General features: G+C 57.4%; 4 protein-coding genes across 15 annotated transcripts in view; 2 read left to right on the plus strand and 2 right to left on the minus strand.

Moving 5' to 3' along the window:
• The first annotated feature begins 349 nt into the window (after window positions 1-349).
• On the plus strand, window positions 350-10531 carry PCBP4 (poly(rC) binding protein 4). Of its 2 annotated transcripts, none has more exons than XM_023620354.2 (13): window positions 350-538; window positions 6611-6755; window positions 6938-6961; window positions 7072-7104; window positions 7335-7451; window positions 7677-7808; window positions 7968-8096; window positions 8345-8419; window positions 8590-8634; window positions 8712-8775; window positions 8898-8950; window positions 9039-9208; window positions 9638-10531. In XM_023620354.2, the coding sequence occupies exons 2-13, from the start codon at window positions 6675-6677 to the stop codon at window positions 9924-9926; spliced, it is 1212 nt and encodes a 403-aa protein (XP_023476122.1). In that variant the 5' UTR covers window positions 350-538; window positions 6611-6674; the 3' UTR covers window positions 9927-10531. The 2 variants fall into 2 exon arrangements, with proteins under 2 accessions (XP_023476122.1, XP_070093615.1); XM_070237514.1 differs by having other exon boundaries at window positions 355-538; window positions 9835-10531.
• On the minus strand, window positions 10481-12629 carry GPR62 (G protein-coupled receptor 62). 2 transcript variants are annotated; one of them, XM_023620355.2, is made up of 2 exons: window positions 12452-12629; window positions 10481-12366 (listed from the first exon to the last, which is right to left on the minus strand). In XM_023620355.2, the coding sequence occupies exons 1-2, from the start codon at window positions 12493-12495 to the stop codon at window positions 11256-11258; spliced, it is 1155 nt and encodes a 384-aa protein (XP_023476123.2). In that variant the 5' UTR covers window positions 12496-12629; the 3' UTR covers window positions 10481-11255. The 2 variants fall into 2 exon arrangements, with proteins under 2 accessions (XP_023476123.2, XP_023476124.1); XM_023620356.2 differs by having other exon boundaries at window positions 10481-12371; window positions 12452-12594.
• Window positions 12630-17545: 4916 nt separating this feature from the next.
• PARP3 (poly(ADP-ribose) polymerase family member 3) lies at window positions 17546-24497 on the minus strand. 8 transcript variants are annotated; one of them, XR_011426880.1, is made up of 11 exons: window positions 23909-24440; window positions 23074-23306; window positions 22291-22416; window positions 21861-22049; window positions 21597-21729; window positions 21281-21507; window positions 20879-21025; window positions 20622-20708; window positions 20195-20372; window positions 18527-19013; window positions 17546-18115 (listed from the first exon to the last, which is right to left on the minus strand). XR_011426880.1 is itself a non-coding variant. In XM_005600599.4 (11 exons), exons 2-11 carry the CDS (start codon window positions 23251-23253, stop codon window positions 17946-17948), a joined length of 1593 nt encoding a protein of 530 aa, XP_005600656.1. In that variant the 5' UTR covers window positions 23254-23310; window positions 23909-24497; the 3' UTR covers window positions 17546-17945. The 8 variants fall into 8 exon arrangements, 4 of the variants coding, with proteins under 4 accessions (XP_005600656.1, XP_001492962.1, XP_005600658.1 ...); XR_011426879.1 differs by having other exon boundaries at window positions 23074-23310; XR_011426881.1 differs by lacking the exon at window positions 23909-24440 and adding an exon at window positions 23451-23618.
• A 178-nt stretch (window positions 24498-24675) lies between these two features.
• RRP9 (ribosomal RNA processing 9, U3 small nucleolar RNA binding protein) overlaps window positions 24676-27277 on the plus strand; it is a 33110-nt gene continuing 30508 nt past the window's right edge. For all 3 annotated transcript variants that reach the window (XR_011426883.1, XM_070237513.1, XM_001494739.6), the window contains exons 1-2: window positions 24676-24832; window positions 25111-25193. Coding sequence is in view for 2 of the 3 variants with exons in the window: in XM_070237513.1 (XP_070093614.1) it covers window positions 24740-24832; window positions 25111-25193 (176 nt within the window). In the remaining variant the exon portion in view is untranslated. The remainder of the gene's footprint in view (window positions 24833-25110; window positions 25194-27277) is intronic.

Genomic DNA, 27277 nt, shown 5'->3' on the forward strand with positions numbered 1-27277 from the left:
GGCCGAGGCCGATAAGGGGGTGTAGGGGCCCGGCAGAGGCGCCGGGCGGGCGGCCCGGGCCAGAAGGACTGGAGCAGAGGGACTCGGAGTCGGGCGCAGCGCGGGCGGCGCGGGGAGGACCGCGGCTGCACCGCGCTTCAGGCCGGATCCCACCTCGCCCCCGGCTCGCGGGCCTGGAGGAGCTGCGAGGGGAGGGTCGCACAGCCCTCCCAGCAGCGGCCGCCGCTCGGGGCGCACCGCGGCGCGCGGGGCGGGGCGGGGCGGGCGGCTGCGGCACTGGGGCTGCTGGGGCGGGCCCGCCGCGCTGTAATCGGATCCGGGGAGGGGGCGGGGAGGGGCCTGGCCGGGCGGGCCGGGGGGTGGGGGGGGGGCGCGGAGCCGGGCTCCGGGCCGGCCGGGCTCCGCGCCTGTCAAACCCCTCATTGTTCGCAGCTGATGTCACTCGCAGTTGTGAGCGGCCGCCTCTCCCGGGGACAATGTGGGACTGAGCGGCCCAGCCGCCGCGCCGCCGCCGCCGCCGCAGGACAGCCCCAGCGAGGTAGGGCGCGGGGCGGGCGGGGCACCGCGGGCCGCGAAGTTTGGGGGTTCGGCCGGGGGCGGGAGCCCGCGCCCGAGTCCACAGGCCGGGTCCCGGGTTTGGGGGACTGGGAGACTGTGAGGAACACGTTCCTTGTCCCACACGGGCCCAGGCCTGCACAGGTGGGGGGCGCTGGTCTGCCCAAAGAGCCCCCAGCACCAAGGAGGGGCTTCCTGGACCTGAGACCCCAGATCTGAGGCCCTCATCCCACCTGCTGTTTCTGTCCTTTGGACCTGCTCTTCTCTCGACCTCCTGCCTCGGGTTCTGGTTCTGCTCCATCTCTATCCCCATCTGCCGTTCCCTGGCAGTTCCTGGCTCAGCACACACCCCTTCTCATTCTCTGCAGTCCTTGGGGGGGGGGGGGGGCAGACACAGACCTCCAGGCCAGGGGTGTGTGGAGATGACAGTTGGGGGCTCAGAGTGGTCCCTCTTCCTCTGTGGCTCTTCACTCCCTCAGCTCTGACCTAGCTTCTTAGCTGAAGTCCTGCGGGGTGGAGGGGGCTCTGGCTATTCACCTCAGCCTGGCCCTCATGCCTGCCTGGCCAGGAGAGGGAGGTGCCCGCCTCCTCACTCCCCTATCCCAGGCCCGCCATCTTGAGACCTGTGGCACCCAGTGCCCTGCCCGGCTCCAACACCCCGGGGGAGTGGTCTTCAAGGAGATGCACCCAGGGCCAGTTGCATTCCCTCCTCTCAGAATGTGGGCCCTTGGTCCCCACCAAGCCCAGGATGATCACCTTCATGCTGGACCAACAGGGCATGTGTCCTTAGGGGCCCTCCTTCCCCCACAAAGAGCTCTTAGACCCCAAGGACTCCCCAGGACCTTAAACCTCAACTCCGGCCCTCACTGTTTCCTGGGGTTACTCTCACTGCTTCAGGCCAGCACCTGGGACCCTATCCTTTTCCCATCTAAAGGTCCTCCTAGCCCCTCCTGGCCGTGGAACCCCCTCAACCTCCAAGGCACCCCATCCCAGCCCCCACCCCCCAGCCTTCATCAGCATGCAGGCTCAGGCTGCCCAAACACAAGGGGATTGTTCTTCTTGCATGCTCAGGGTGGGGGGCTGGGAGCAGGCGGCCCACACACCCTGGCAGGCCCAGGCCATAGGGAGGCTGGCTTTGCCCCACCCTGTGTCCCCAGGCAGGCTCTGTCCACCCTCCCTACTCTCATCACTGCCCCCGCTCCAGCCTCCATCACCATTGCCCAGTGGCGCTGACCTCTTGAGGAAAGAGCTCTGAGCCGCACAGGTGGACCCCTGGGTTCTCCCAGTGCAGCCAGAAGCCTCTCATGTAGCCTTAGAAACAAGCCCCTTCCTCTCTGGGCCTCAGGTTCCTCTCTGGTGAGGTCCTTCCAGCTGTGAAAGGCTGAGCCCGACTTTGTGAAACCTATGCCACACCCCAGCTCTTCTTCCAACCTGCATTCCCCATGAGGAAACCCACTCTGGGCCCCCAGAAGTTTCAAAGCACCGTGTGAATCCCCCACCCTAGTGACATGCCTGAGGATCCCCTAGACCCAGAGAAACAGCAGGTGCAGGGACCGGGGCTGCTGAGGAATGGGAACTGGGGATCCTGTCCAGGCAGATCCTGGCTCTCCCATGTGGCTGGTCCCCATGCCCTGGGTCTTCTTACCCGAGCCTCACTGCTCCTCTTGGACCCTTCGCCTCATCTCTGGTCTCTGAAGCCTTCAGGCCCTGTGAGCCCAATCCGCTCCCTGCACACTGGGCCTGGGCCTGGCTCCTGCCCTCCTGGAGCCCTCTGTGTTGTGGAGAGGCAGCCTCAGAAATGCCCCCGGGACTCCTATGAGTTGCAGGCATATCTTTGGGGGACACAGAGGCCTGAGTGATTACATCTGACTTGGAAGGTTGGCCAGGGCTTCACAGAGGAGGTAGCATTTGAGAAGGATTTTGACAGAGAGTGGGGAAGATGGACATTTCAAGCTAGGATCAGCCTGGGCAAAGGCCCAGAGGCCTGGAGGTGCTGGGTGTGTTTTGCAGCCTGGTGTGTATGGGGGATGGGGTGGAGATGAGATGAGAGAAGTTGGCAAGAGCCACATCATGAAGGGCCTTGAGTGCCTGTCTATGTAGATCAGGCTTTATTACTTGGGTACTGGGGAGCCAAGGATGGCTGTTGAGCAGCAGAGTGACCCAGTCTCCAGCATGGAGAATAGAAGTTAGAGACCTTTAGTTTGAGTCAGACAGTGAGGGGATGGGTACCAGTGGGTGGGACTGTACTATAAAGCTGTGCCCTTTCTCCTGGAGCCCAGTCTGGCCCTGGGCCTGCCTCGGTTTCCCTTGGCTGTGAGGACTCTTGGGGGGTTGCCTAACGATGCTCTAAGGAGGGTGTAGCATTTCTGGCACCAGCCAGCTTGTCAGAGCTTCCCTTCCCTGCCTAGCACTGAGTCTACAGGACAGCCCTGGGTCAAGAAACCAGAGGCTGGAGCTGGCAGACCCCAGACTGCTGCCCTGCGGGCCCCTCCTGCCCCCACTCTCCCAAGAAGGGTATGAGTGGCCATCCTGGGAGGCTGTAAGGCTGAGAGACTGGCGCAAGGGTCCAAGCCTGCTGGGGCAGTTCTTGTGGAGGCCTGGCTAATCAGGAAGGGTGAGCATGCTCAGAGAAGGGGATGGGAGGGGAGTCAGGATCCCTTAAAGCTGATCCCCCCCAACCCCGGGCCCAGTGTCCACCTCCCTGCCACGCCCTGCTTCGCCTGATGCCCCAAGCCATTCCCCAGCATCACTGGGTGTGGCCAGCATGGCTGCTTTTGGAGTGGGAAGGAGGCTGCTTAGTTGGGGGCTGGAGGTGCTGAGGGGGATGTTGGGGGATATGAGGTGGGGGATGAACTTGGAGACTGGACTCCCCTTTCCTCCCCAGCCAGGTGGGTCTACAAGCCCTAGTTGGTCCAGACACTCTGGCCAGCAGAGCCAAGGGAATCCCCCAAGGGGCGGGCCAGTCCACTGGAGTCGCCTGGCCCCAGGAGCCCTCCCCTCCCCCGGATTGTTCTTGCTCCAGAACAAAGCCGGGTGGACACTTGATCCCTGCGTGTGGGGGGGAGCTGGCTAAGCCCCCGGCCCTTTGATTGGGCAGCTGTCATGAGAGAGAGACAGCTGGGGGGGAGGGGCAGGAAGGGGCAGCCGCCATCGCTTACACAGCTGTCACCCCCCCTCCGCCCCCGCCAGCCTGAGTGGCAGGAAGCCAGGGACTGAAGGAGTGGGCACTGGATCTGGGGAGGGGGCCTGGGGAGCCGGAGAGAACACCGAGGTCAGAGGCCTGGTCTGAACCTGGTATGTTCTGCCAGGGAGCCCTGCTGACCAAGAGGGGGCTGGGCACCCCCAGAGGTGAGCTGGAGGTCAGGGTGGCATGACGCATGGCTGCCATGTGGGTGGCCCAGCAGGGACCAAGGGCCCACCAGGCTGGAGCAGCAAATAACTCCCTAGAGCCCCAGTGAGGACAGAAGGGGAGACAGTGTGCCTAATAGGGCTGCTTGTTCTTAGGGCCCCTGGGAGAATAATTTGGGAAACCTGTGTCAGAACCCCTTGTTTTCTCCTAAGGAAAGACCTTGAGAGTCCCTCAGAACAGGAAGGAAACAGAGACCAGCATCTCCCCCCGACCACTCTCTGCACACATACACAGCACAGGTGGATAAAGGTCACCTATTGAATCTGGGGCAGTGGGGCTCTGCTGCAGACCCAGGTACCTTTTTCAGGGCAGTAGCCCTAGTTCTGGCCACATTCCAGCCCTTCTGCCCTGTTTTTCCTGGAGCCTTGTGCCCACAAGAGGTGATGTGGAAATGGTATGGGGACAGTATCAGGTCCTCCACCAGTTACCACCCCAAAGGGGTCTCTGAGCTCCAGAAAATTCTGGCGTTCAAGACCTTGGCTCTGGACAAGTTGTCAGACCTTCCCAAACATGACCCACGTCTACTAGCCAGGCAGGGGTCTCAGGGACTACTAAAGCCTGCTCCCCACCTTTGAAGAGACCCCCTTCTAGAAGAGGGACAGCCAGAAAGGGGAGGCAGATGGGGATGTGACAAAGCCCACACTAGCAGGCAGGACCCTGCTAGGGCTACCATGCCCCACCTCTTTGTGACCTTGGGCAGGTTACAGACCCTCTCTAGGCATCAGTTTCCCCTCCTGCTTGCTGAATTCATCTGTTCAGTAACCAGTATGGTCTGAGCACCTTCTCTGGCCTGAGCTCTGGGAACACAAGGAGAAGGCGGCAGCCTTGGCTCCTGCTCTAAGGAGCTCCCAGGCTTGGCTGTCCAGGGAGACAGAAACCAAGCACGTCATCACAAGTGCTTTGCTGGGGGAAGTGCAGGCAGCTGGGGGAATGTTAGCAAGGGCAGCCAGCGTGAGGCTGGCCAGGATGCTCACAGAGCACAGTCCCTGCATCCACTGTTGACCTCTAACCTCCAGAGAGCCTATGGGCAGCACTTGAGGGGAGGGAGGAGCAGGTGTTGGGCAGGCAACAGTTACTGGGTGCTTGGGGGGACAGGATTGTCATCCCCACGGTACAGATGAAGAAACAGAGGCCTCATGCCATGCACTGGCTTGCTCAGGCTTCCTGAGAAAGCCAGGCTCAGATCCCCACCCCACTTCCCACTCCATGCCCAAGCTCTGGCTAGCAAGGGGGTTGTGAGAGGGCGTTGGACAGAGCTCCATGCCCTTGAGCTCTGGATAGGGCTCATGTCAGGATAGGGCAGGAGGCTGAGGGGAAGGTGCCCAGAGGTCCCCAGAGTGCTCTAGGCCCATCACACTAATCTTTTGCAGAAGGAATTTGCAGGGTTAGGGCTTGGACTTGGCTCAGACTTGGCACCAGTTGGTCGCACTCCCTGTTTTCCTCCTCGGGTTTTTCGTCCCCCAGTGAGCTCCCCATCAAGGCTCAGCCTTGGCAGGAGACAGCGGCTGGAGGAGAGGGATTTCCAAGCAGGATTAAGGTGCAGGATTAAGTTGGGGCATGAAAAGGGGTCGGGTGGGGAGGGCTGGCGGCTGGGCTAATCCCAGCAGCTAATCTCCAGCTCCTCCTTCCTCCATCAATTAATGGCCTTGACATTCCCCAGCCCCCCAAACCCCTTTCTTATCCATCACCCAGTCCCGGGGGAAGCATTCCCTCCATTTTATGGATGAGGAAATTGAGACAGAGCCCAAGCGACTTGTTTCTGGTACAATAGAAAGTGCTCCGGGTTGGGAATGGCCAGCCTGGACACTTCTTACCTCCTTGGCATGTAGGAGAAGGCTTGGAAAACCACTGTGCAGACTGCTGATCCCCGATCCCCTCCTCCCCGCCGTGCTGAATGAACCCTGCTCAGAGCTGTCTGCAGGGAGCCTCTGCTTTAGTGACCTCTAGTGGACAGGCATAGCCTCTGGATGTGGGGCTCCCAGCCTGTCCCCCACCCCCCAAACCTTTGCCAGGCCAGGGGAAGGCAGGGGCAAGAGGGCCCCTCCCAGAGCCTTCTTCCACCCTTCTTTCAAGACCTCCCATGGCACCCCATGGCTGCTGCAGCTTCCTCTCCAGCTATCCTCCATGCTCTAACCAGTGGGAGCTCTGGCCCCCGGAAGCAAGTGCTTCTTGTTTGAAGTAACCTTGCAACCTTAACTCAACCTTCAAGGCCCAATCCACAGGGACCCTCTTCCAAGACGTCAGAGAGGCAGCTCCCTGTCTCTGGACTCCCATAGGCCTCCTAGTTAATTCTTCCTTCTAATGTATGATGGGAAGGGAAGGCTACTCATGGGGACTAAGTACCTACCACATGCATGCTTATCTCATTTTAATTCTCATAACTCTTTGGGGGTAGGACTTGGTATCCCCTGCCTACAGATGGGGAAGCTGAGGCTGAGATGGATTAAACGAGCTGTCCAGTGTTACACAGCTAGTGAGTTACACACAAGCACACTGGTCAGTGTGACATTTGAGAGTCCACACTGGGAGTCCACACTCTCCCTCTCTAGGAGTTTGGTTAGCCTGGCCCTGGGGTCCCCATGTAAGGGCAGGGGACCCAAAGGATACCTGAGCTCCTCTCTTACCCCTCTTCTGCCACCGCCCTAGAGCCGGCCAACCCGCAGCGTGGACGCACTCCCAGGCCACTGTGGCCCCAGCCCCGCCTGACAGGATGAGCGGCTCAGATGCGGGGCTGGAGGAGGAGCCAGAGCTCAGCATTACTCTCACCTTGCGGATGCTGATGCATGGGAAGGTGAGTGGGTGGAGCTCCACTGTGGCTTGGGAGGGGGCAGAGGGCAGTGTGAGACAAAGCCTGACCAACTGGAAGTTTGATCTCAGTGGGCCTGTTTCCCATGGAGCCCCTGCCCCCAGTGTGGGAGGAGCAGGGCCTGGGGCATTGGTGCCCCCCTCATTCCACTCTTGTCTTGTTTCCAGGAGGTGGGCAGTATAATCGGGAAGGTAGGTGCCCGGTTCTGTTGTGTATGTCCCCTTCAACCTGAAGCCTCAGTCCAGGAAAGGAGGCAACAACTGTTTAGGCTAAGAGCCATTCTCTGTCTTGTCTCCTGCAGAAAGGAGAGACTGTAAAGCGGATCCGGGAGCAGGTGAGGATGGCGTTTGGGAGAAGAGCCCAGGGTACCTGATTTGGAGGGTAGGGGAGGTCCCTGTTCCACCTTCTCCCTGAACCCCACCATCTGCGATGACCAGTGAGTGCCCCTAGAAGGTGGCCATTGCCAGCCTTGGCTGGGGCCTGGTAAGTGGGGCAGGCAGACAGGCTTCTGGCAAGGAAGCGGAGAAGGAGGCTCGCTGCCCTGGGCTTGTCCTGTACCTGCAGAGCAGTGCCCGGATCACCATCTCTGAGGGCTCCTGCCCTGAGCGCATCACTACCATCACTGGGTCTACGGCAGCTGTCTTCCATGCGGTCTCCATGATCGCCTTCAAGCTGGACGAGGTGTGTGCCCTGCTGGAGTGGGAGGCCAAGGTGGTTCCCGGGAGTACCAGGACTCTAACTCCACACAGTGGCTACAGGTGGGAGGGGAGGCCAAGCCCAGAGCAGGGTTCTCTCGTTGGAGCAGGACTGGGGGAAGGCTTCCCTCCTCACCCTTCAGCAGAAAGGTGCTCTAGGCATGGGGATCAGAAGGGATGAGCATGGCCAACCCACTGTCTTCCTGCCCAGGACCTTTGTGCTGCTCCTACAAATGGTGGGAGTGTCTCCAGGCCTCCGGTGACCCTGCGCCTTGTCATCCCTGCAAGCCAGTGTGGCTCATTAATTGGGAAGGCCGGCACCAAGATCAAGGAGATCCGAGAGGTGAGGGGAAAGGGATACCACCTGCAGGGAGGCCCACCCTCCGGTTGTGAGTGGGGACCTAGGCTTATGGCTTCCTATTCTCTGGGGAGCTCTGAGCCTGGGCAGCCCTACTGTGGGTTATGGGAGCAGCCAGAAGTGGCCCCTGTTCTCTGCTTGCAGACCACGGGTGCCCAGGTGCAGGTGGCGGGGGACCTGCTCCCCAACTCTACAGAGCGTGCTGTCACCGTGTCTGGGGTGCCTGATGCCATCATCCTGTGTGTGCGCCAGATCTGCGCTGTTATTCTGGAGGTGCTGCCCTGGGGCAGGGAGAGTGGACATGGGATGGGCCCTGGGCCTGCCTTGTCACACCCCCAAATCCTATGCATGTGACAGCAGGTGGGGGCAGGGAGGCACTGCAGGGATGGATTAGGAGCTCTAGGATGTTGGGATACATTTACCTGGGGGTCATGGGGAGGGCCTTGAGAACATAGGGCCCTTGGGGAGGTCAGTGGGGCCCGAGAGGGTCCTGATAGAGCCTCCCTATTTGTACCTTCCAGTCTCCACCAAAAGGAGCCACTATCCCATATCACCCAAGCCTCTCCTTAGGTACCGTCCTTCTCTCTGCCAACCAGGTGAGGGGAAACATCAGGCGGAGGGGGAAGCATTACTAGAGAAGGGGGATTGAGATGGGGGAGGGGCTAGAAGAAGGAATTGGGCACCCAGGGAGCAGGGTGAGGGGTAACTGGCTAAACTGTCCTGATCTGTCATAGTAACCCCCTTTTCACCTACATTGTCCCAACAGGGCTTCTCTGTCCAGGGTCAGTATGGGGCTGTGACCTCAGCTGAGGTGAGTGACCCACAGCCCAAGGCACCACTTCCCAAACCAAACCTTCTCTGACTTCTGACCCCTCTTCTTTGACACAGGTCACCAAGCTCCAGCAACTCTCGGGCCATGCAGTCCCTTTTGCCTCACCCAGCATGGTGCCAGGTGAGCAGCCCCTGCAGAAGGAGGCAGGGGCAGATTCCAAGGGGCCAAGGAGCCCCCCTGGAATGGGCATGGGGAGGCAGGAAAGGCCCAGAACCATACCCAATCCCTCTTCTCCCCCACAGGACTGGATCCTGGTGCGCAGACCAGCTCACAGGAGTTCTTGGTTCCCAACGACGTGAGCAGAGGATGGGGTGGTTTGAGGGTGAGCAGGGGGGCTCAGGGGTCTGGGCCTCACCTAGGGTTGAATTCCGCCTTTCCCCCAGCTGATTGGCTGCGTGATCGGGCGCCAAGGCAGCAAGATCAGTGAGATCCGGCAGATGTCAGGGGCACATATCAAGATTGGGAACCAAGCAGAAGGCGCTGGCGAACGGCACGTGACCATCACTGGTTCCCCGGTCTCCATTGCCCTGGCCCAGTACCTCATCACTGCCTGGTGAGTCCGGCTGGGGGATGTATCACATTTCACAGGGGTCACATGCCCCAGAAAAGGGTACAGGTGGGGGTGGGGAGTGCTGACCTCCCTTCTCTGTCTGGGTCTGTCCTCTGTCTCCCCTAACCCTGCCTCACTCACTCCATGTTGCCCCATCTTCCCCTTCTGCAACCATCCCTCTTGTCCTCTTTCCCCATCCCTGGCTCTTTTCCCTGGGTTTTTGGCCTCTTCATTTCTTCCCACACCCCATACTATATCTGCTTGTCCTTTCTTCCCATCCCCACTTTCCTGTCTTCTCCCCAAACACATCTGCCCCATGTCATTGTTGTCCATTCCTCTCTTTCATCTAATCTTACCCCCTATATTTGCATTCCTTGCGCCTTCTCTCACCCCCACCTTCCCCTTCATCTCCCCCCATATCCCTCTCTCCAGTCTAGAAACGGCCAAGTCTACCTCTGGGGGGACGCCCGGCTCGACCCCCACAGACCTGCCTGCCCCCTTCTCGCCGCCCCTGACGGCCCTGCCCACGGCTCCCCCAGGCCTGCTGGGCACACCCTATGCCATCTCCCTTTCCAACTTCATCGGCCTCAAGCCTGTGCCCTTCTTGGCTCTACCACCTGCCTCCCCAGGGCCACCACCGGGCTTGGCGGCCTACACTGCCAAGATGGCAGCGGCCAATGGGAGCAAGAAAGCTGAGCGGCAGAAATTCTCCCCCTACTGAGGCCAGCTGAGGCACAGGTGCGGGGGCAGGCAGGACCGCCGGCAGGGGGCTGCCTCCACACCCTACCTGCCCAAGGAGACTCCATCCTGGGGTCCCAAACGCCGCTAATGCCCAGACGCATGGATGCACCCCCCCACCCGGCTCAGGTCTGTGGGAGTTCCTGCTCTCAGAGCCGGGGTAGTTTCTGGCCCAGGGTTCTGGGAGCTGCAGCAGCCCCAGGATAGGGGGTTCCACCCCCTGTAGCTCTGTGCTTGGATGCAGGGAGCATCCTTAGTGCCCCCACTTTGGGGGGGGTCACTCGTGTACTCCCCATCCCTTAGGGCTTCCCAGCCCACTACCCCCCTGTGGGGGACAGGGAGGAGGGCTGGGGGGTGGCTGGGGGCCATGCTTCTTTCCCCACCTCCCTGCAGATTCTTGCTGCTTCCACTCATACCCTTTTGACTGGAATGGACTGGCTGGGCTTGGCAGAGGGCAACCCAGAGAGGGGGCACTGCCGAGCAGCTGGGGGAGTGGCGTTGGGCAGGGGCCGAGTTCTCAGCAGCAGACAAACTCTGTACAGTTTTTTCAATCCCTGTTTTTGAATAAATATTCTCAGAGACCAGGAAGCTGTGAAACACTGTGGGTGTTGGCAAAACCTTCAGAAAATGGGTGTAGCCGAGGCCCCAGAGGACCCCCATCTGTGAATCTACCAGCCCCAGCTGGGCCTCGGCCCCTTGCACATGCCAGTTCTGGGGCTTTATGGTTCATGGGGGTCATGTTGTCCAGCCTTCTGCCTCTGGCACCAAACTGATCCGCTTGTTTTCTGGGCATTTTAGAAGCTGATGGAGGAGTTCCAGTAGCTTTGTCCAGCCTCTCCTCGGTGCAGATGTCAGGGAAGTCTTTCTGAGTGTCTCTCCTCTGGTTCCTCTTGCTGTGCTGTAATCCAGACCTTGCCCTGCGTGGCCCATCCGTTTGGCTGTGAGCCCTTAGGGCTCTCTGTGATCCTGCCCACCTCTGCTCTTTCCTTGGCCTGCGGACCATCCATGAGTGTCCAAACCACCAAAGCTGGAGGAGCCCTTAGAGATGGTCCAGGGTACAGATGGGAAAACTGAAGCCTAGGGAAGGGTAGGTCTGTGCACAAGGCCCTGCAGAGTTGGGTCCAGAATCCAGGATTCCTAGTTCCCAGAAGCCTCTGGACCTCACAAGGCTGCAGGCCTCCTTTCTCCCGTTCCAGAGCCACATGTCCAGGCAAGGCACCTGCCATGACCTTTGCAGGTGGCTGGATGGGCTCCTTCTGATAACCACCCTCCTTTCTCCAGTCCCAGCTCAGCTTGGGAGACAGATCTCCTCTCAGGTGGTCTCTGGCATGCTCAGGCTCTCCCCTCCTGCCAAATCTGGGGCTTGTTTTAGTGCCTCAGAAGGGCCCAGGGCAGGGCCCTCTGGAGGTCCCTGGATGTGTTGCAAGAGGGCCCGCGGGTGCCACGCCCGTGGAGTGCAGGCTCGCGGGGGTCGGGGCAGCGCTTTGCGGGCGAGGCGGCCCAGCGCCCGGCGCACAGGGCGTTGCAGCAGGCCATACAGGAAGGGGTGAGCCGCGAAGGCCGTGTAGGCTACCCAGGTGACAGCCGCTTCCGCCACTGCGGCCTGCGCGGCAGGCACCAAGCATGCACAGCCGTAGGGCAGCCAGCAGGCTGCGAATTGGCCCACTGCCAGGGCTGGGGCCAGGGCTGCTTTGCCCCCAGGCAGGCGAGGCCGGAGGGGCGGCAAGATGGAGACACGGCTATCCAGAGAGTCGGAGCGCAGCCGGGACCCTCGCGCGGGCGGCGGGGGCCGCAGGGCAGCGCGGCGCGCGACAAGGAAGATGCTGCCATAGGCGCCGAGCAGCAGGAGGGCAGGCAGCGCGAAGGCCAGCAGCGCCCAAAGCGGCCGGAAGGGCCCGAGGCCCCCAGCCAGGACGGAGCAGCGAGCCGGGGCAGGGGGCGGTGCGGGCGGCGGCCCGAGCAAGGAGAGCGCGCCCATCAACCCCGATGCGGCCCACACGGCAGTGAGCACGAGGGTGGGCGGAGGCCGCGGGCCGGGCCGCAGCGGGTGCACTATGAGGCGGTAGCGCGCTAGGCCGAGCGCGGCCACGCCGAGCGTGCAGGCGGGCAGCAGCGCAGCCGAGAGGAAGCGCGCGGCGCGGCACGGCGCGGGGCCCAGGCGTACGCGGCCCAGCCCGGGCGGCGGCGCGGCCAGCAGACCCAGCGGCATGATGGAGGCGGCTGCCAGCAGGTCCACGATGCACAGGTGCACCAGGTAGAGCGCGTCGCGCAGTCCTGGCGTGCGCAGCACCACGATCAGCAGCGCGCCATTGCCCAGCAGTGCTAGCGCCTCCACGACAGCCGCCAGGATCAACCCCATCGAGCCTGCGACTTCTGTGGCGTTCAGCCCTGTGGTGTTGGCCATTCGGGCGCTCAGGCTCACCCTGTGCTAGGATGCAGAGAGCGAAATGGAGCGTCTCCCCCTCCCCCCATTCCCATCACCCGTCTCTTGCTCCTCTCGTCCCTCACCTCGTAGGCTGCCCAGGCTCTGGCTCCGACACCCAGGCTGCCATCCTCTTGGGGGCCTGGCTGGCCCCATGGAGGGGTGCAAGGCTGGGACTGCGGCTCTCTCCTTAGCCCCAGCAACTCAGCCCCAGCTGGAGATGGTACTGGCTGTCACTCTGATGTTGCCCTTTAGAGACACACAGAGCTGGCAAGGGAGGGGCAGGGCCTGGCGCCAGCCCCCTGGGTCCTAGCAGCTGCCAGCTGGAGGCTGGAAGCTGTGCTGTGGAAGTGCTGGGGGTACCTCTGGAGGGGGGCCCAGAGCAGGCACAAGCTGGAGTCTAGACTGAGGATGTTACAGCGTTGGCTTTGGAGTCAGCAGACCCTGCTCTGCCTTTCCCAGAGGTGGGAAGTGGCCCCCCATCTGTGGGGGTAATCAGATCATTCAGCTTTTGTACTGAGGGGAAACTGAGGTACTAGTAAGACAAGAGCTGGAGCAGGGAGACCCCTAGGTACGCTCAGGCCCCCAGCAGGGCTAGTTGTCTTGGAGAAGAGGCTAGGTAAAGTGAGGGGAAAATTGCAGGACTTGGCACGTGGTAGGTGCTCAGCCATATTAGCTTGGCACACAATAGGTGCTTCCTGATGTGTGGAATTAGTGAGAGGAGGCCTTAGGGGGCAATTGCTGTTTTTTTATTTTGTTTTGTTTTTGCTGTTAGCAAGTAAGTCCCGTTCTGCTAAGAGCACCCGAGTTTTCTTTAGGAAACCATCCCTCCCCAACCCTCAGGACTTGTGGTTTGAGTGAGCAAGATCCCCACCCTCCATTTTCCTGATTAGGCTCAAAGCGCAGTCAGTGTACGGTACCCCCCAAAGTGTCTGGCTCAGGGAAAGCCATGTGACTCCAGTAGGGCATATGCCTCTCAGGTAAGTTGTCCAGTCCCATGGCAAAACCCCACCTATACCCTGATGGCTTGCATTTGTGTCTGAAGCTCCTTCCTCTCCCCTGAACCCCAGACTTGGGTATCCAGCTGCTTCTTCAGCATCTCCCCTAGTACTTTGAGTACTGGGCATCTCAAATGTCCTGTTGTCCAAAACAGGACTATGACTCTTGACCCATTCCCAACCTGCTCTCCTCAGAGTCTTCCCCATCTTAGTAAACTCCATCTCAGAAGTTTTCACTGATGCCTCCCTTTCCCTCATGCTCCACATCCAATCCATCAACATATTTGAATCCAGCCATTTCTCACCACTACCACTACTATGGTCCCAGCCACTAGCACCTCTCACCTGGACCATTTCAGCATCCTCCTAACTGGTCTCCTGGCTTCTGCTCTTGTACCTTGTGCTGGTTGTTTGTCTGTCTGCTCTCAGATCCATTCCCCAGTCTTCCCCAGTGCTGCTCTGCCTTCCAGAGAGCTGTACTTCCCAGGCTTCTTTGCCAGTTGGTTTTTGGGTATATTCAGCCAGTGGAAGTTACCAACAGAAGGCTGGAGGGTGGAAGGAGGGCAGAAGCCAGAGTATTTTCCTTTTCATGTTCAGCCTGGGGCTCTGGATCTACCTCTGTGGAAGACGGCTTCTCTCTCCTTCAGGCAGCCCCCTCTGTGGTTCTGGGCCTGCAGGGTGACCCCAGCCGCTGGGCATTGGAATACCATTTCCTTCCATTATCCTCCAGCCTAAGGGTGGTAGGAACTTCCTGCTGTTGCTAATCCTTGGATTGCTTCACCATACCCTTTGGTAGTTCAATTCCTTCCCTGTATCAAATTCCCCTTGTCTGGAATACCTAGAGTGATTTCTGTTTTGCTGACTGGATCTTGACTGACACACACCCTACAGTCTACTCTCTGCACAGCAGCTGAAGTGGATCCCTCTGAAAACAAATCAGATCAGGGGCCGGCCCCGTGGCCCAGTGGTTAAGTTCACGCGCTCCACTTCGGCGGCCCAGGGCTTCCCTGGTTCAAATCCTGGGTGCAGACATGGCACCACTCATCAGGCCATGCTGGAACGGCGTCCCACATGTCACAACTGGAAGGACCCATAACTGAAAATACACAACTATGTACTGGGGGGCTTTGGGGAGAAAATGGAAAAATAAAATCTTAAAAAAAAGAAAAAAAAAAACCCCAAATCAGATCAGATCATGACCCTACTCGCATCCCTCCGAGAGCTTCCCATCACCAGAGTAGAATCTCAGCTCCTCTGTGCTGAGTTGGACTTCTCCCCACCTCTGACCTCCCCCTCCTCCTTCTTGCCTACCATCCTTCCAGCCATAGCAGTCATATTGCTGGTCCTCCCACTTGTCAACTGGTTTCCATCTCAAGATCTTTGCACTTGCTGTTTCCTCTGTCATAACACCCTTCCTTCGGATCTCTCCATGGCTTGCTCTAGTACCCAATTCAGGTCTCTGCTTGAGAGAGGCCTTCAGTGACTGTCTTTTCTAAAATCGTTCCACCTTCCCATCACTAATCCTTTTACCCTGCTTTATTTTTCTTCCTAGCACTTTTCCTACCTGATATTACATTTCACATCTACACATGTGTTTGTTTAGAGCCTGTTTTAGTAGAATGTAAGCTCCAGGAGAGCAGGGACCTCGTCTGTGTCTCGCTCGTGCCTGTGCCTCTAGAACCCAGCACAGGCACATGGTCAGCATCAGCACACATCTAGGTGGTAGACACCAGGGCATAGACCTCCAGGTTTGACTCATTTCCTACTGGAATTCAAAGGGCTCTGGTCCAATTATCCATTATTCAGAAGAGAAAATTGGTGCCCAGAGAGTGAAGGAATGTGTCCCAGATCACACAGCTGAGTTGTACCTGGAACCGAGGTCACCTGCTTCCTAGGCTCTGTCCACACAAGCACCACTTCCTGTACTTGGCCACACCTTGGACGTGGGCATTTGCTTCTAGGAGGTGAAGCTGGATTTTTGAGGTCTTGGTTCAGAGGAAGGAGTAGGTGTTGGCCTTCTCCCTGTCCAGTTAGGCCTGCAGGCCTGCGCCAGCCCCTGAGCCACCAGGGCCTGGGGAGGGCTCACCAGGGCCAGGTGGGGATAGCAAAGGAGAAAAGTGGACTGGGGGAGGCAACAGGAAGGGATGGGGGCTATGGTGGGTTGGAGAGCGCACGCTCCCGTCAAAATCAACTAAATAAAAATTTAAAACATTTTGTAGTTTATTTTTTTAATTTTCAAAAAGAAATGCAGGAAGGATAAACCAGAAATTACAGCAAGTGGGTGGGAATGGGGTGAAAGGGCTAGGAGAAGAACATTCTTCTGAGCACACATTTTTGTATAGATTGGACTTTTTGGAACTATGTTAATGGTCTAATTATTGGAAAAAAGAAATCAATGGAGATGAGGAAAAGCCCCTAAAAGTGAATATAAACAGAAATAAATAAACCTACCTGTATTTCAAATGAATAACGTAACTGCACTGAAGTGAAATAACCAACCCAAGTAACATTTGAACCTGTGTTCACACCGTTGACCACTGATCCTCAGTCTACAGATAAAAAGATAATCTTGAATAAGATTCAATAAATCTTGAGTTCTGCTTAGAACGTTTGTTTTTTATAATGGTATGGATGTAGCAATTCTGAAATTCCTTTTTGTGTGGGATTGAACGAATAAGTAAATACATTGATGTTGATGAAAACCAAGGTCCCATTAGAGAAGGGAGGTATAAATATGGATCTGGGGTAGAATGGAAGAACCCTGTGGTATTGGACTGGAGTTGGAGAAATGGATATAGATTATTTATTTACATACACGTATTTCCTAGCTCTTTTTGCTACAAAGACTTAAATGCAGTGACACCCCACTACCAAGGAGCATATCTACCGCCCAGATCTTAGATTCTAAATACTATTTCCTGCTCTAGGGAACCAGAGCCCTTGGAGAAATGGCTGATTCCAGGTTTGTGTGAGATGAGCCTGGAACATCTTGTGATGTCAGAAAGTAAGGAAGTGCTCAAAAAATTATGTAGACACAGGGGTCAGCTTGAAGGGCCTTCTGCTGGCCATATCTGGGACAGTTTGAGTATCAAAATAATGGCAGTAATGGATTATAACCCATTGCATAAAATAAGAATCCACAAATCCACACTGATATAGAAGAATAATTAATAAATATAAAAGAAACGATGGAATTAGATAACTATCATTTGCAACCATCTTAGCAAAAATCGATTCAAGTCAACGATTTCAGGTAAAAATCATCAATGGATGTTAAAGCCAGTGGGTGAAAGTCAATGAGGAATGAGACATTTACACCTCCAAGTATTTTTCCCACAGATTGCTGATTAATTACAAACGGGAGAAACAGTAACGTTCCAGTGGCAAAACCTGGTGGACACCACCTTAAGCAATCAAAGTTAACATCACCAAGAGTGGGATATGTCCCTCCTGACAATGCACTGAGGACACATCATTTATATATGTTCCTGCCAAAACTGCATACCTGAATCTATTCATGACAAAACATCAGAGAAACCCAAATTGAGAGAGATTCTAGAAAACAACTGGCCTGTCCTCTTCAGGAGTGTCAAGAATGTCAAAGTTAGGAATGAAAAAAAATGGCTGAGGAATGGTTTTAGATTAAAGGAGACTAAAGAGACGTGACGAGTACATGCAGCATGTGACCCTGGACTGGGTCCTGGCCCTCTCTCTAGTGCCTGCACCCCTCGTTCGTGGGTGGGGTGACCTGGGGTGATAACTGGCATTCCTTTCCTGATTGCAGAACTGTGGCCCTCAGATACACGCTCAACCTGTCTATAATCCTCAGATATAAGACACATATGGATGTCTGGCGCCAAGACATAAGCAATACTTGCGTAGCCTGGCCATGTCTGGGCTAAAGGACAGAATCACCAGGTGGATCCCCAAATGACCAACAGTTCTGAGTCGATGGTGAGGGTCCCCTCTGCAGGCCCAGTGTTCAGAGGAGGCCAGTTGTTTTAGTGATGGATGTAGATTGGCCAGGGTGGGTGGGGGGTGTGGGTGACCCACATCAACCCTTGCGAGTGCTCGCTCCTTGGAGTGGGGCTGGAGCTGCCGTGTGGTGTGGTGGGTCACCGTTGGGAGAAAGGAGGCCCAGGCCTGGTGCAGCTGCAGCACAGATAAGCAGAGGCTGGGAGGTGAGTGAATACAATGTTTAATAAACTTGTCTGTGCATGCCTGAAGTTCAGCCTACCTTGGTGATCACATCTCTCGGATGGACGGTGTGGACGGCCTGGGTGGATGGGGGATGCCGCCCACCCTCAGCCTGTGTCCCGCTAACTACACAGCCTTGAATAGGCTTTTGTATCTGTATCCCAGTAATAACGCCAGTTGATTGTGCCCATCACCTTAGGAGGGGAGCGAGACTGGGAGTTAGCCATGCCAGGGCTAACAAGGATTGGAGGGAGGGGGGATCACTGTCTGGGACAGAGGGAGATCTGGGAGCAGGAAGGAGTGATATGGGGGCACCAGGGATGGGCAGGAAGATTGAGGATGACGGTCCAGCCCCCAGCAGGGCCCCGGGAGGCAGGCGGACAGCTTAGAGGCGAACCTCCAGCAGGTAGCGCAGGCGGCACTGGCTCTCCTGGTAGATGAGATACTCGCTCTGCAAGAAGCTGGAGCTGCTGAACTCCGGGCAGGGCATGGGCGGGCCCTGGGGTACCACAACTTTCTGGCCATCCAGCTCCAGCTCGGTGTCCTGGGTCGGATCTGCAGGGCACAACAAGGGCCATGGTTATCCAAGGGTCACTGGTCCTTGGCTTTACCAGCTCTCCACTTCTGCTACAGGGAATGCTTGCTCATTCCTACCTTGCCAACCTCTAAACTACTTCACAGGCTGGGCCTTCTGTCTGGAATATTCTCCCCCAGTGCTCTGCCTGGGAAATGCCTACTCATCTTTCAATGCTCAATGAGACCTCTTCTTTGAAGCCCACCCGGATGCCCAGGAATGATCTGTTAAACCAGTGAGTGTTTGTTGAATGACAAAGTGAATGACTGACTGCAGTGATGAACCTGCTTCTTTTCGTCCTTCTCCACAGCCCCTTCTCTGCTCACCTCCTCCCTGAAAGCATCTGGTCCCCCATCTCACTCCCACCTTTTGTCCAGTTTCTTGGAGCTCACCAGGTTCTGTGTGGCCTCGGGCGATGACACTGTCGAAGCCAGGGGGTGGCTGCTTTAAGCTAGGCTCATCAATGGTGATGTGGTGTTCTCTGCCCAGTGCCACCTCACTCAGGAACATGTAGCCGATGTGGTGGGCCCCACAGCGCATGCCAGTAACTGGGGGACACAGGGAGGCTCAGGGTGGGCAGCTCGGCCCTCCTGGCTGACTCCCTGGGCCCTTCTCTCTTGCATCATTATCTCCTCTGGCTTTGCTGCCCCAGGCCAGAAAAGTGCCCATTCTTCCTCCATCCTTAAAAACACCTCCTTGGGGCTGGCCCTGTGGCTGAGTGGTTAAGTTCATGTGCTCTGCTTCGGTGGCCCAGGGTTTAGTTGGTTTGGATCCTGGGCGCGGCCATAACACTGCTCATCAGGCCATGCTGAGGTGGTGTCCCACATGCAACAGCTAGAAGGACCCACAACTAAAATATACAGCTATGTGCCGGGGGGACTTGGGGAGAAAAAGCACAAGGAAAAAAAAGAAGATTGGCAACAGTTGTTAGCGCAGGTGCCAATCTTAAAAAAACAAACAGACAACAAAAACACCCCCTTGTTCTGGCCGTGCTCCCTCCTTCCTCTCTCCTCCACTCCTCGGCTCTCTGAAGCCAGGCCTCTACACTCCCTGCCGCCCTCACCAAGGTCAGGAATGGCCTCCCAGTGACCAAATACGGAGCAAGGGGCTTTTCTCCCTGGCCTGTTCTGCTGATTTTGCCACTGGCATCCTTCACCCCTTATCCTGGGACGTCCTTGCACTGGCTCTACTAAGGCTGCCCTCCATTCCTTCTTAGGCTCTTCTGCCCTCCCAGTGGACCCCTCGGCCTTGGGCAGCCTCAGATATCCTAGAACTTCAGCACCATCCGCCCTCGGATGAATCCTTAGAACTTGCTCTCTTAGATGGGTGGGTGGTGGTGGTCTCCAATGATGGGGTCAGCCTGGGCTGAGGAGCCAGTCTGGGGAGGTCACCTCAGTGAGGACACCTCGGGAAACATACTTGGGGGTCATTAGAGAAACTTTCAACCCTTTCCCATACGCTGCCCCTCCTACCTCCCATATGTCCCTCTCATGGACTCTCTCCTCCCCCACCTCTACTGCTCTGGGCTGGGCACCCATCACATCTGGCCTGGATGAGAGCCTCCCTCCCTGCAGCCTCTGGCCTCTGCCACCCTCCCACAGCTGCAGCCACTGAGATCCTGTTATACGCAAATCTAACTGGGCTCCCCATTGCTCCCTGGATGAGGCTCCCTTGACCCTCCAGGGCCCCAGCCCCTGCCCACCCCAGGCACGTGCTCTAAGCTGTAGGATCAGGTCATGCTCGGAGGTCCTGACCTGCTGCAGCCTCCCAGCCTTTGTGCCACCCTGGGCTGCTTTACCTCGAAGGCTCCTCTTTCGCCCCCTCCCAGGTCTGGTTGGCACACTCATCCTATCTGCATTGCCTTCTCCAGGAAGCCATCCCTGACCACTGGGTGCCTCCCTTGAGTCCCCCCAAGCCCTAGGATGCCCCACTGAGCACTCTGGGCAGTAACCACTCAAGGGTTCCTCTCCCAGATCCACCACAAGTTGGGCAAGCACTGGGCTGAGTCCTCCTTAGTGTCTCCATACCCGCCCAGGGCTTGGCCCTGAGCAGCATCTCACCATAGCCAGCTGACTTGCTGTTTTCTGAGGCGAAGTAGATGCCCTTGCCAACACGGCCACCAGAATGTGGCATGATGCGGAGCCCGCTGGTGAGGATGGCGGCCACCACAGCCACGTTGGTGCCATGCCACAGTAACCTCCGATTACCCAGCTTGGAGTGGGCCTGGAACCTATCTCCCTGGAGGAGAGAAGGTGGGAACCGGGAAAGTCATGCCATCCAAGCTCAGGTGCTTCTCCCTGCTGTTCAGAGGGTACAACCAAGGCTGAGGGCCCCTCTGGCCACTCACGCACACACACACAAGACCTAGGCCTTGCAAAACTGATCAGAGTGGCTAGGCTGAGTACTAAGGGGCAGATAAGCCAAGGTCATCTCCATAAAGTGATGGGATAAGGTAGTGACGGAATAGGTGAGGGGACTCTCCCTCACCTCTCCTTCTCGGTTCACTTTCCAAACATGTTGAAGAGCAGGGCACCTGTAGTTGTTGCCCGTATGTTTTAAGTAGGTATGAATCACCTGTGGGAAGAGCAGAAGCGGTGTGCCAAGGGTGAGAGACGTGTTCTTAGGCCCTAGAAACACAGGGAGAGAAGGCTGAAGGCAAGGGACTCCTCTGGGCACCTGGAGGGCAGATGGGCAGAGGGACGGTGCCCATTGTTAGCCCAGCTCCTCTGTGGGGCCCTGCCCACCTTGTAATCAGGTGCCTCTGGGTCTAGCAGCTGAAGCTGGCACTTGAGGAGCTGGTAATCTCGGTCCAGTGGGTGTGGCACCTCCTCCACCTTCTTCTCCTCAGGAGCTGCCTGTAGGGTCTGGGCCAGCTCGATGTCTGCCAGCACCTAAGATGATGGGCTCTAGCAGCTTGTCTATTTGACTCCTGGCCTCCCTTCTCCCTCCCACAGCACTAGGACCATGGCTACCCCACCTGTCTGTCCACTTGTTCATCCCCACCCCATCTATCTGTCTGGCCTTCTCCTCCTTCGGCTTGCCTGTGGCAGTCCACCTATCTGGGGCTTCTTGGCCATCTGTCCTCCCTCCCCTGCCCAGTCTATCTGTTTGATACCCCCACTGTCTGCCCACCCGCCAACCCTCACCAGCAGCATGTCCTTCTTGGCCTGCAGAAGCTCAGGGGAGTTGATGGGCGGGGGCCGGCTGCGGCCAAAGTTGTGGGGAATGACAGTGTAGAAGCGGGAAGACAGCTCCTCCAGGTTGAGGCCACCATCTGAGGGGGTTTTCAGGGCCACCTCCAGTGCCTCTAAAGCCTCGAAGCCCCGTGCAATCTGCTGCTTGCTCAATTTTCCCAGGGGCATCTTCTTCACATCTAAGGGGATGGGGAGAGTGGGGAGACTCAGCCCCAGAGCCCTGCTACCCCTGGGCCCCTGCAACCCTACCTGGCTCCTCTCCTCTCACCCAGGTTCATGAGGGCCATAGCATTATTGAACATGTCCTTGCTGAAGATATTGGTGATGAGCTTCTGTGTGGCTGTATCCAGGGAGCAGGGCTGCACCTGCTGGACCACGGTCCTCAGTGGGCCTCCGTCCACCTAGGGATAGAGGGTGCATGTGGGTAGGCGCAGCTGGGCAGGGCACCTGCGCCTGGAGCAGGGCCCAGCATAATGCAGAGTTTGGCCAGACTGAGGCCCATGCACCCTCCCTGGCCACTCCGCCTCTCCACCTTCACCACGGCTTCCTGGGTTTCCTCCTCTCCTTGTACTTCGATAAGTGTGTACTTGCCGGGATGGGCCACAAAGCGGTCCCTCTCCGCCCAGCTGTTCTTGGTCTTGTCTCGAAATTTCTTCTCAAAGTCCTTCTTTGCATCCTCCAGTAACACGAAGTAGTTGAGCTTTGACTGGCCCACCTCTCCCTGCAACCAACAGCCTTCAGGGGCATGCCCTCCACCGTGCCCACCGCAAACATCTGCTAGCTTCTGCTGTGCCAGGCCCTGTGCTGAGTGCCCCTGGACAGTTGGAGGTGGGGAGGTGGCACAGTCAGCAGCCGTGGGCTTTCGGCCTGAGAAACCTGTGGGGACCCTGGGGAGCAGGGGGCATGTGTTGAGCAGGGAGAGGTGGGGAGGAGGCAGGCACAGGTGGGCAGGTGGCACTCACCACACGGCCCCAGCGGTTCCAGCAGACAAAGCGGTCACCTGCTTCCAGCAGCTGGATGATGTAGAACTTGTTGTTGTTGTTCCCGATGTTGGTCTGGTTCAGGGTACAGTTGTAGTCTTCATGCACCTGGGGCCAGAGGGGGCACGGGGAGGGCAGGCTGGCTTGGGCTGCCCTTGGGTGGGACGGGGCAGCCAGCCACACACTGATAGAGATCTGACGGGGACAGGAGTCAGACTGCATTGGGGCGTCAGAGGAGGCCCCGCTTGTGAAGGCTAGAGGGGGTCATGGTTCTGGCCTGTGGGACACAGTCTGAGGGGACATGGCTAAACTTGGGCAATGGAGAGAGGTTCTGGGGGAACATAACTGTGCCCTGGGTCTGGGGATCTGAGGGACACATGGTTCTGCCTTGGGGGTTCTGACAGGGACACAACCCTGCCCTGTGGGTGATCTTAGGTGTCATGGCCCTACCCTGTGTGGCTGGTTTGAGGGGACATAGGTGAGTCCTGAGGAGACTGAGGGGGTCAGAACCCTGCCTTAAGTGTGGTGGTGGGAGGCCTGAGAAGCTCAGGGGCCTGTGCTGGGGTCTGAAGAGCAGACATGACCTGCCCAGATTTGATAGGATATAGCCCTGCCAGACCTTTGGGGTCTTGGGAGAACATAGCTTACTTGGGAGCCTTGAGCTATGTGGCCAGAGCCTAGCCCCAGTGGGGAGGGGAGTGGGTCTTGAATGTATTTGTATCTAGGAGACTCTGGGCCTCTGGAGACCCAGGGACTACAGCTTACCTGGGTCCCCGGGCTGCCACTGAGTGGGCATGCAGGGTCCACTCGGACTATGCACTTCTCTGTGGGTGCAGCCCTGAGGGCCTCTGCAGTGGAGCGGAAGTTGTCATCCTCTGTCCCCTGGCGCCCCTTCTTCTTCTCAGGGCCCTCATGCTGTGCAGGGGCTTTGCGCTTTGGAGTCATGGCTGTTCTGGGGCACTGAGGAGGACCTCAGGCCTCATAACTTCCGCACCCACCTGGCTGGCAAAGCACAAATTGCTGTACCCTGGGTTTGCCCTTTGGTGACCTCCCACTGCCTCCACCTGCCTCCACTTCCCCATTCCCAGGCCCAGACCAAAACTGGCTCTCTGCACCCCAGATACACCCCTTTCCCTACTCACAGGGGCCAGGCCATGACCCTGTCCAGTCTGCCCACGTCGGTCAAGGAAGAGTGGTTCCCTACCTTCTCTAGCTCTCCAGTGTGTTTCTGACATGATAGGGAAAGTGAAAGGAAACTCTCCCCCACCACTTCTGGGCTCCTCCTCCCTCCAGAACACTCGCTGGGTACTGCCTGCTCCTGCCCCCTCTCAGCTAACTTGGACCTGGCATAGTTGCTAGGCTGAGTCACCCCAGCTATGGAGGAAAGTGGGCAGCTGTCCTGGGGGCAGCACTCCTGGACCAGACCTGTCCCTCCAGAGCTTGGGACTCAGTAGCGTAAAAACCCTTCCCAAAGGGCTCAAGAGTTCTGGGGTGCCAGCCAGGGTTGTAGACCACTAGCCCTGTACAGCCAGAGGGCAAGGGCCAGTCCCACCCCGCCCTGCCCTGTGGAAGGCTGTGGGCAGGTCCATAGGACACTCACCTAAGAGAAGTAGAGACCTGGGAGAGGGCACGGCTACTATCAGCAATTCCTGGCAGTCCTAGTTCCAGGGCCCCCTCTAGCAACCCTCTGTAAGCTTTAGGCTTCCCGGCAATCGCCAGAGGGGTGGAGCTGAGGTTGGAGTGTAGGATTTCAGTTATGTGGCCACCAGTCGGGTGAGTCAGAAGCTGGGCAGGCCGAGGGCGGGGAGCCTCTCCCACGGATGGGTGGACACTTGATCAGGACATAGCCAAAGCCCAGGGGATTGACGCCGCCCTTAGCGCTGCTCATCTCGCCTGAGGCATGCAATACGTGTCCACCGGTTGCCCAACGACCTCGGGCCCGCGTACTGGCATTGCCTCCCTCTCCCCGGGGCTGCCTGGATCCCCCCCGTTATCTAGTGTCAGGCTGGTTCACCCTTGTCCCCGCCCCCGACGGGGAGGAGGCACGCTCCAGCACAGGGAACCCTGTATCTCTGGCGCCCCCAAGCGTACAAGACGCGCAATCACACAGAAGGCCCTCCTGGTCGGACTCCTCCTTTAGACGTCAGCTAAGTAGTAGAGCGCACGCGCCGCAGCCTTGGTCCGGAAGCGCAGAGAAGAGGCTTGCTTCCTATTGGAGATTGGCCGGAGCTCAAGGAGGCGTGGCCACAGGCGTTTATCCTATGGGCGCTTGGGGGCGTGACAGAGCCTACTGAAGGACCCAATGGAGCTGTGAGAGGCGGGGCGTGCCGGGCTATGGGAGCCTATCAGGGCGCGGAGTCTTGCCGGACCGCGCGGGTTTAGTCGCCACGTGAGCTCACCAGCGGCTGCGGCAACACACACGGCCGGCAGCATGTCAGCGACAGCGGCGGCTCGAAAGCGGGGAAAGCCGGCCTCGGGGGCGGGGGCCGGGGCCGGTGCGGGGGCCGGCAAGCGGCGGCGAAAGGTGAGCGTGGCGCTTCTGTTGGTCGGGGTCAGTACTACTAGGACCACTATCCCAGCCGCGGGCTCCGGGCCCTGGTCACCTCCCCGGCCCTTCTCACGGGACCCCAGCTGGAGTCAGCTTCGTTCCTCTCTCCGCGAGCTGAATCCTGGAAGGCTTTGCACTTGAGCCGGGGCCACCGCCTTTCCCAGTCCCGGGGCTCGCGAGAGACCGGAAGGGGCCCTTGATCAGTGCCGGGGTGGTGGGGACCCTTGATCAAAGATCATATAATTAATTCCCAGGCCGACTCTGCTGGGGACAGGGGCAAGTCCAAGGGTGGCGGCAAGATGAATGAGGAGATCTCTAGCGACTCAGAGAGTGAGAGGTGAGCTCTTTTTTCCTACCTAGTGGAAGGGAACACTGAGGCCCATGGTGTGTGGAGGACTCTGAGTCGGGGCAAAGCTGGGCCTAGAACCCAGAACTCTGGTCCTTGGCTCTCAGATCTTGGCCCTTTCCTCCAGTTTCCGACCCTGAGAAGTCTCATGTCCTTCCCTGCAGGGTCTCTCTGTTGGGGGGACTGCCAGCCCCAGTGGGAGACCACTGAGACCTCCCTGGCTTATGGCAGGCAGCTGAACACAGGCTGGACTGACTGGCAATGGGAGAGGGATGCAAGCATTGCTCGCTAGTTCATCATTATGTTTTCCCACGGTTTCATAATTGCTTTCCCCCTTGACTCTCAACATATGCCAGGCACTGGCTTCACTGTTGAAAGTACAGAGATGAGCAGGCAGGTGAAAGCCAAATGTGTTGTAATGGGATGCATATCTTACAGCTTGTGTTCTGGGAACAGAGGAGGCTACATTTAAATAGAGAGATGAGGAGGATTCCTTCATGGAGAGGGAGGGAAGGCATTCAGGGATCAGAGAAAAGTCTGGGGTGTAAGTGTACCAGAAGGGGAGATGGAGAGGTGGTGGATGCATCCAGATTGTGGAGGGCTTTGAATACCTGTCTCATTCTGCCGGTGACGGGGATGGGGTATGTTGCAGGGTTTCAAAGGGGGCTAGCTGGGTGTCAGGCCTGACCCTGTGGAATGGCAACCCTCATACCAGGGAATCCTGGTGCCTTCTTTAAGAGTTGGCTTTGGAAATTCTGCTTCTGAAATACGTGTTGGCCTTAATCTGCTCACAGGAAGACTTCTATACTTTTCTTAGTCCTAAGGTTGCTGTGAGTGGGCGTGTGCCAGGCCCTGGGCTAAACACTTTCAAGTGTGTTTAAAATGTGTTGTGAAATGTATTAGAAATGGAAGAGTTCATGAAATGTATTTGCACTAGAAAGAGTAATGATGAATGATGAACCTCTGGGTGCCCAACACTGAGGTTAAGAGGTAGACCATTTGCAGAAACTTAGAAGCCCCAACTGCCATTCCTTTCTTTGGGTTCTTTCCTTCCTTCCTTTTTCTTCTTTTGTAAAATTTTCTCATTCAACTATAATTTACATACAGTAACGTTCACCTTTTTTAGTATACAGTTCGATGAGTTTTGACAGACGCATATTTCTGTAGCTACCACCACTATGAGGCTACAGAAGGGTTTCATCACCCTCCAGAATTCCTCCCTCGTCTTTTGTGGTCAGTTCCTCTCCCTTCCCGCAGTCCCTGGTAACTTCTGTCCCTATAGTTTTGCTTTTTCTGTAATGTCATATGAGGGGACTCATACAATGACCACTTCTCCTGGTTGTCTATAGAGTTCTGTCTCCTATGTGTGAAGCCCTAAACAAGAGATTGATTAGTTTGGGTAAACTGAGTAGAAGTTCTGACTTTGGCTCTGTAAGGGAAGGGCAGCACCAATCCTGTTGGCTGAAGCCTTGCTGGGCACTGGGTACTAAATGGTCCCTGGGGCATGGTCTGGCCTTGGCTTCCTTGAATTTCCAAGGTCCCTTCTGGGGAAGTTGTGGGCAAGGTCATGTATGAGTCCTAGGAACCAGTTGGAGCACCTGTCAGGGACTAGAGATCTGCAGGCACATGATTGAGGGAACAGGCTGCCCTGGGTTTTCTGCTTCTTAGTTCCCATGATCTACTTCCAGTGACCAGGAGTAAGTCAAAGTAGGACTTTAGTGAAGTGAGTGCTCTCAGCTGGTCCAGGGCCTGGGGCACGGAAGGGAAGGCGGGGACTTCACCAGCACGAGGTCAAGCCAAGACTAGTTAAACTTCACCTGGAATCTTGTCCTCAGGGTAGAGGATGGTGCTCTGGCAGTGAGGATGAAGCGATGACACTCTCAACCTGTCTCGGGTCCTTGGGTAGGATCTGGGCTGGCAGCTCTCCCATGTCTGGGGGCGGGGGTTCTGGGATCTACCTTTTTGCTCTTCATGTTGTATCTCCTGTTTCCTGTCTTGTATGCTTATCTCATTCTCAGTTCACCCTCTTGTTCAGGAGCACATCCTCCATCCTTAGAAGAAGGAGGAAGGACCAA

The sequence above is a fragment of the Equus caballus genome, chromosome 16, assembly GCF_041296265.1.
Source record: "Equus caballus isolate H_3958 breed thoroughbred chromosome 16, TB-T2T, whole genome shotgun sequence".
Lineage (NCBI taxonomy): Eukaryota > Metazoa > Chordata > Mammalia > Perissodactyla > Equidae > Equus > Equus caballus.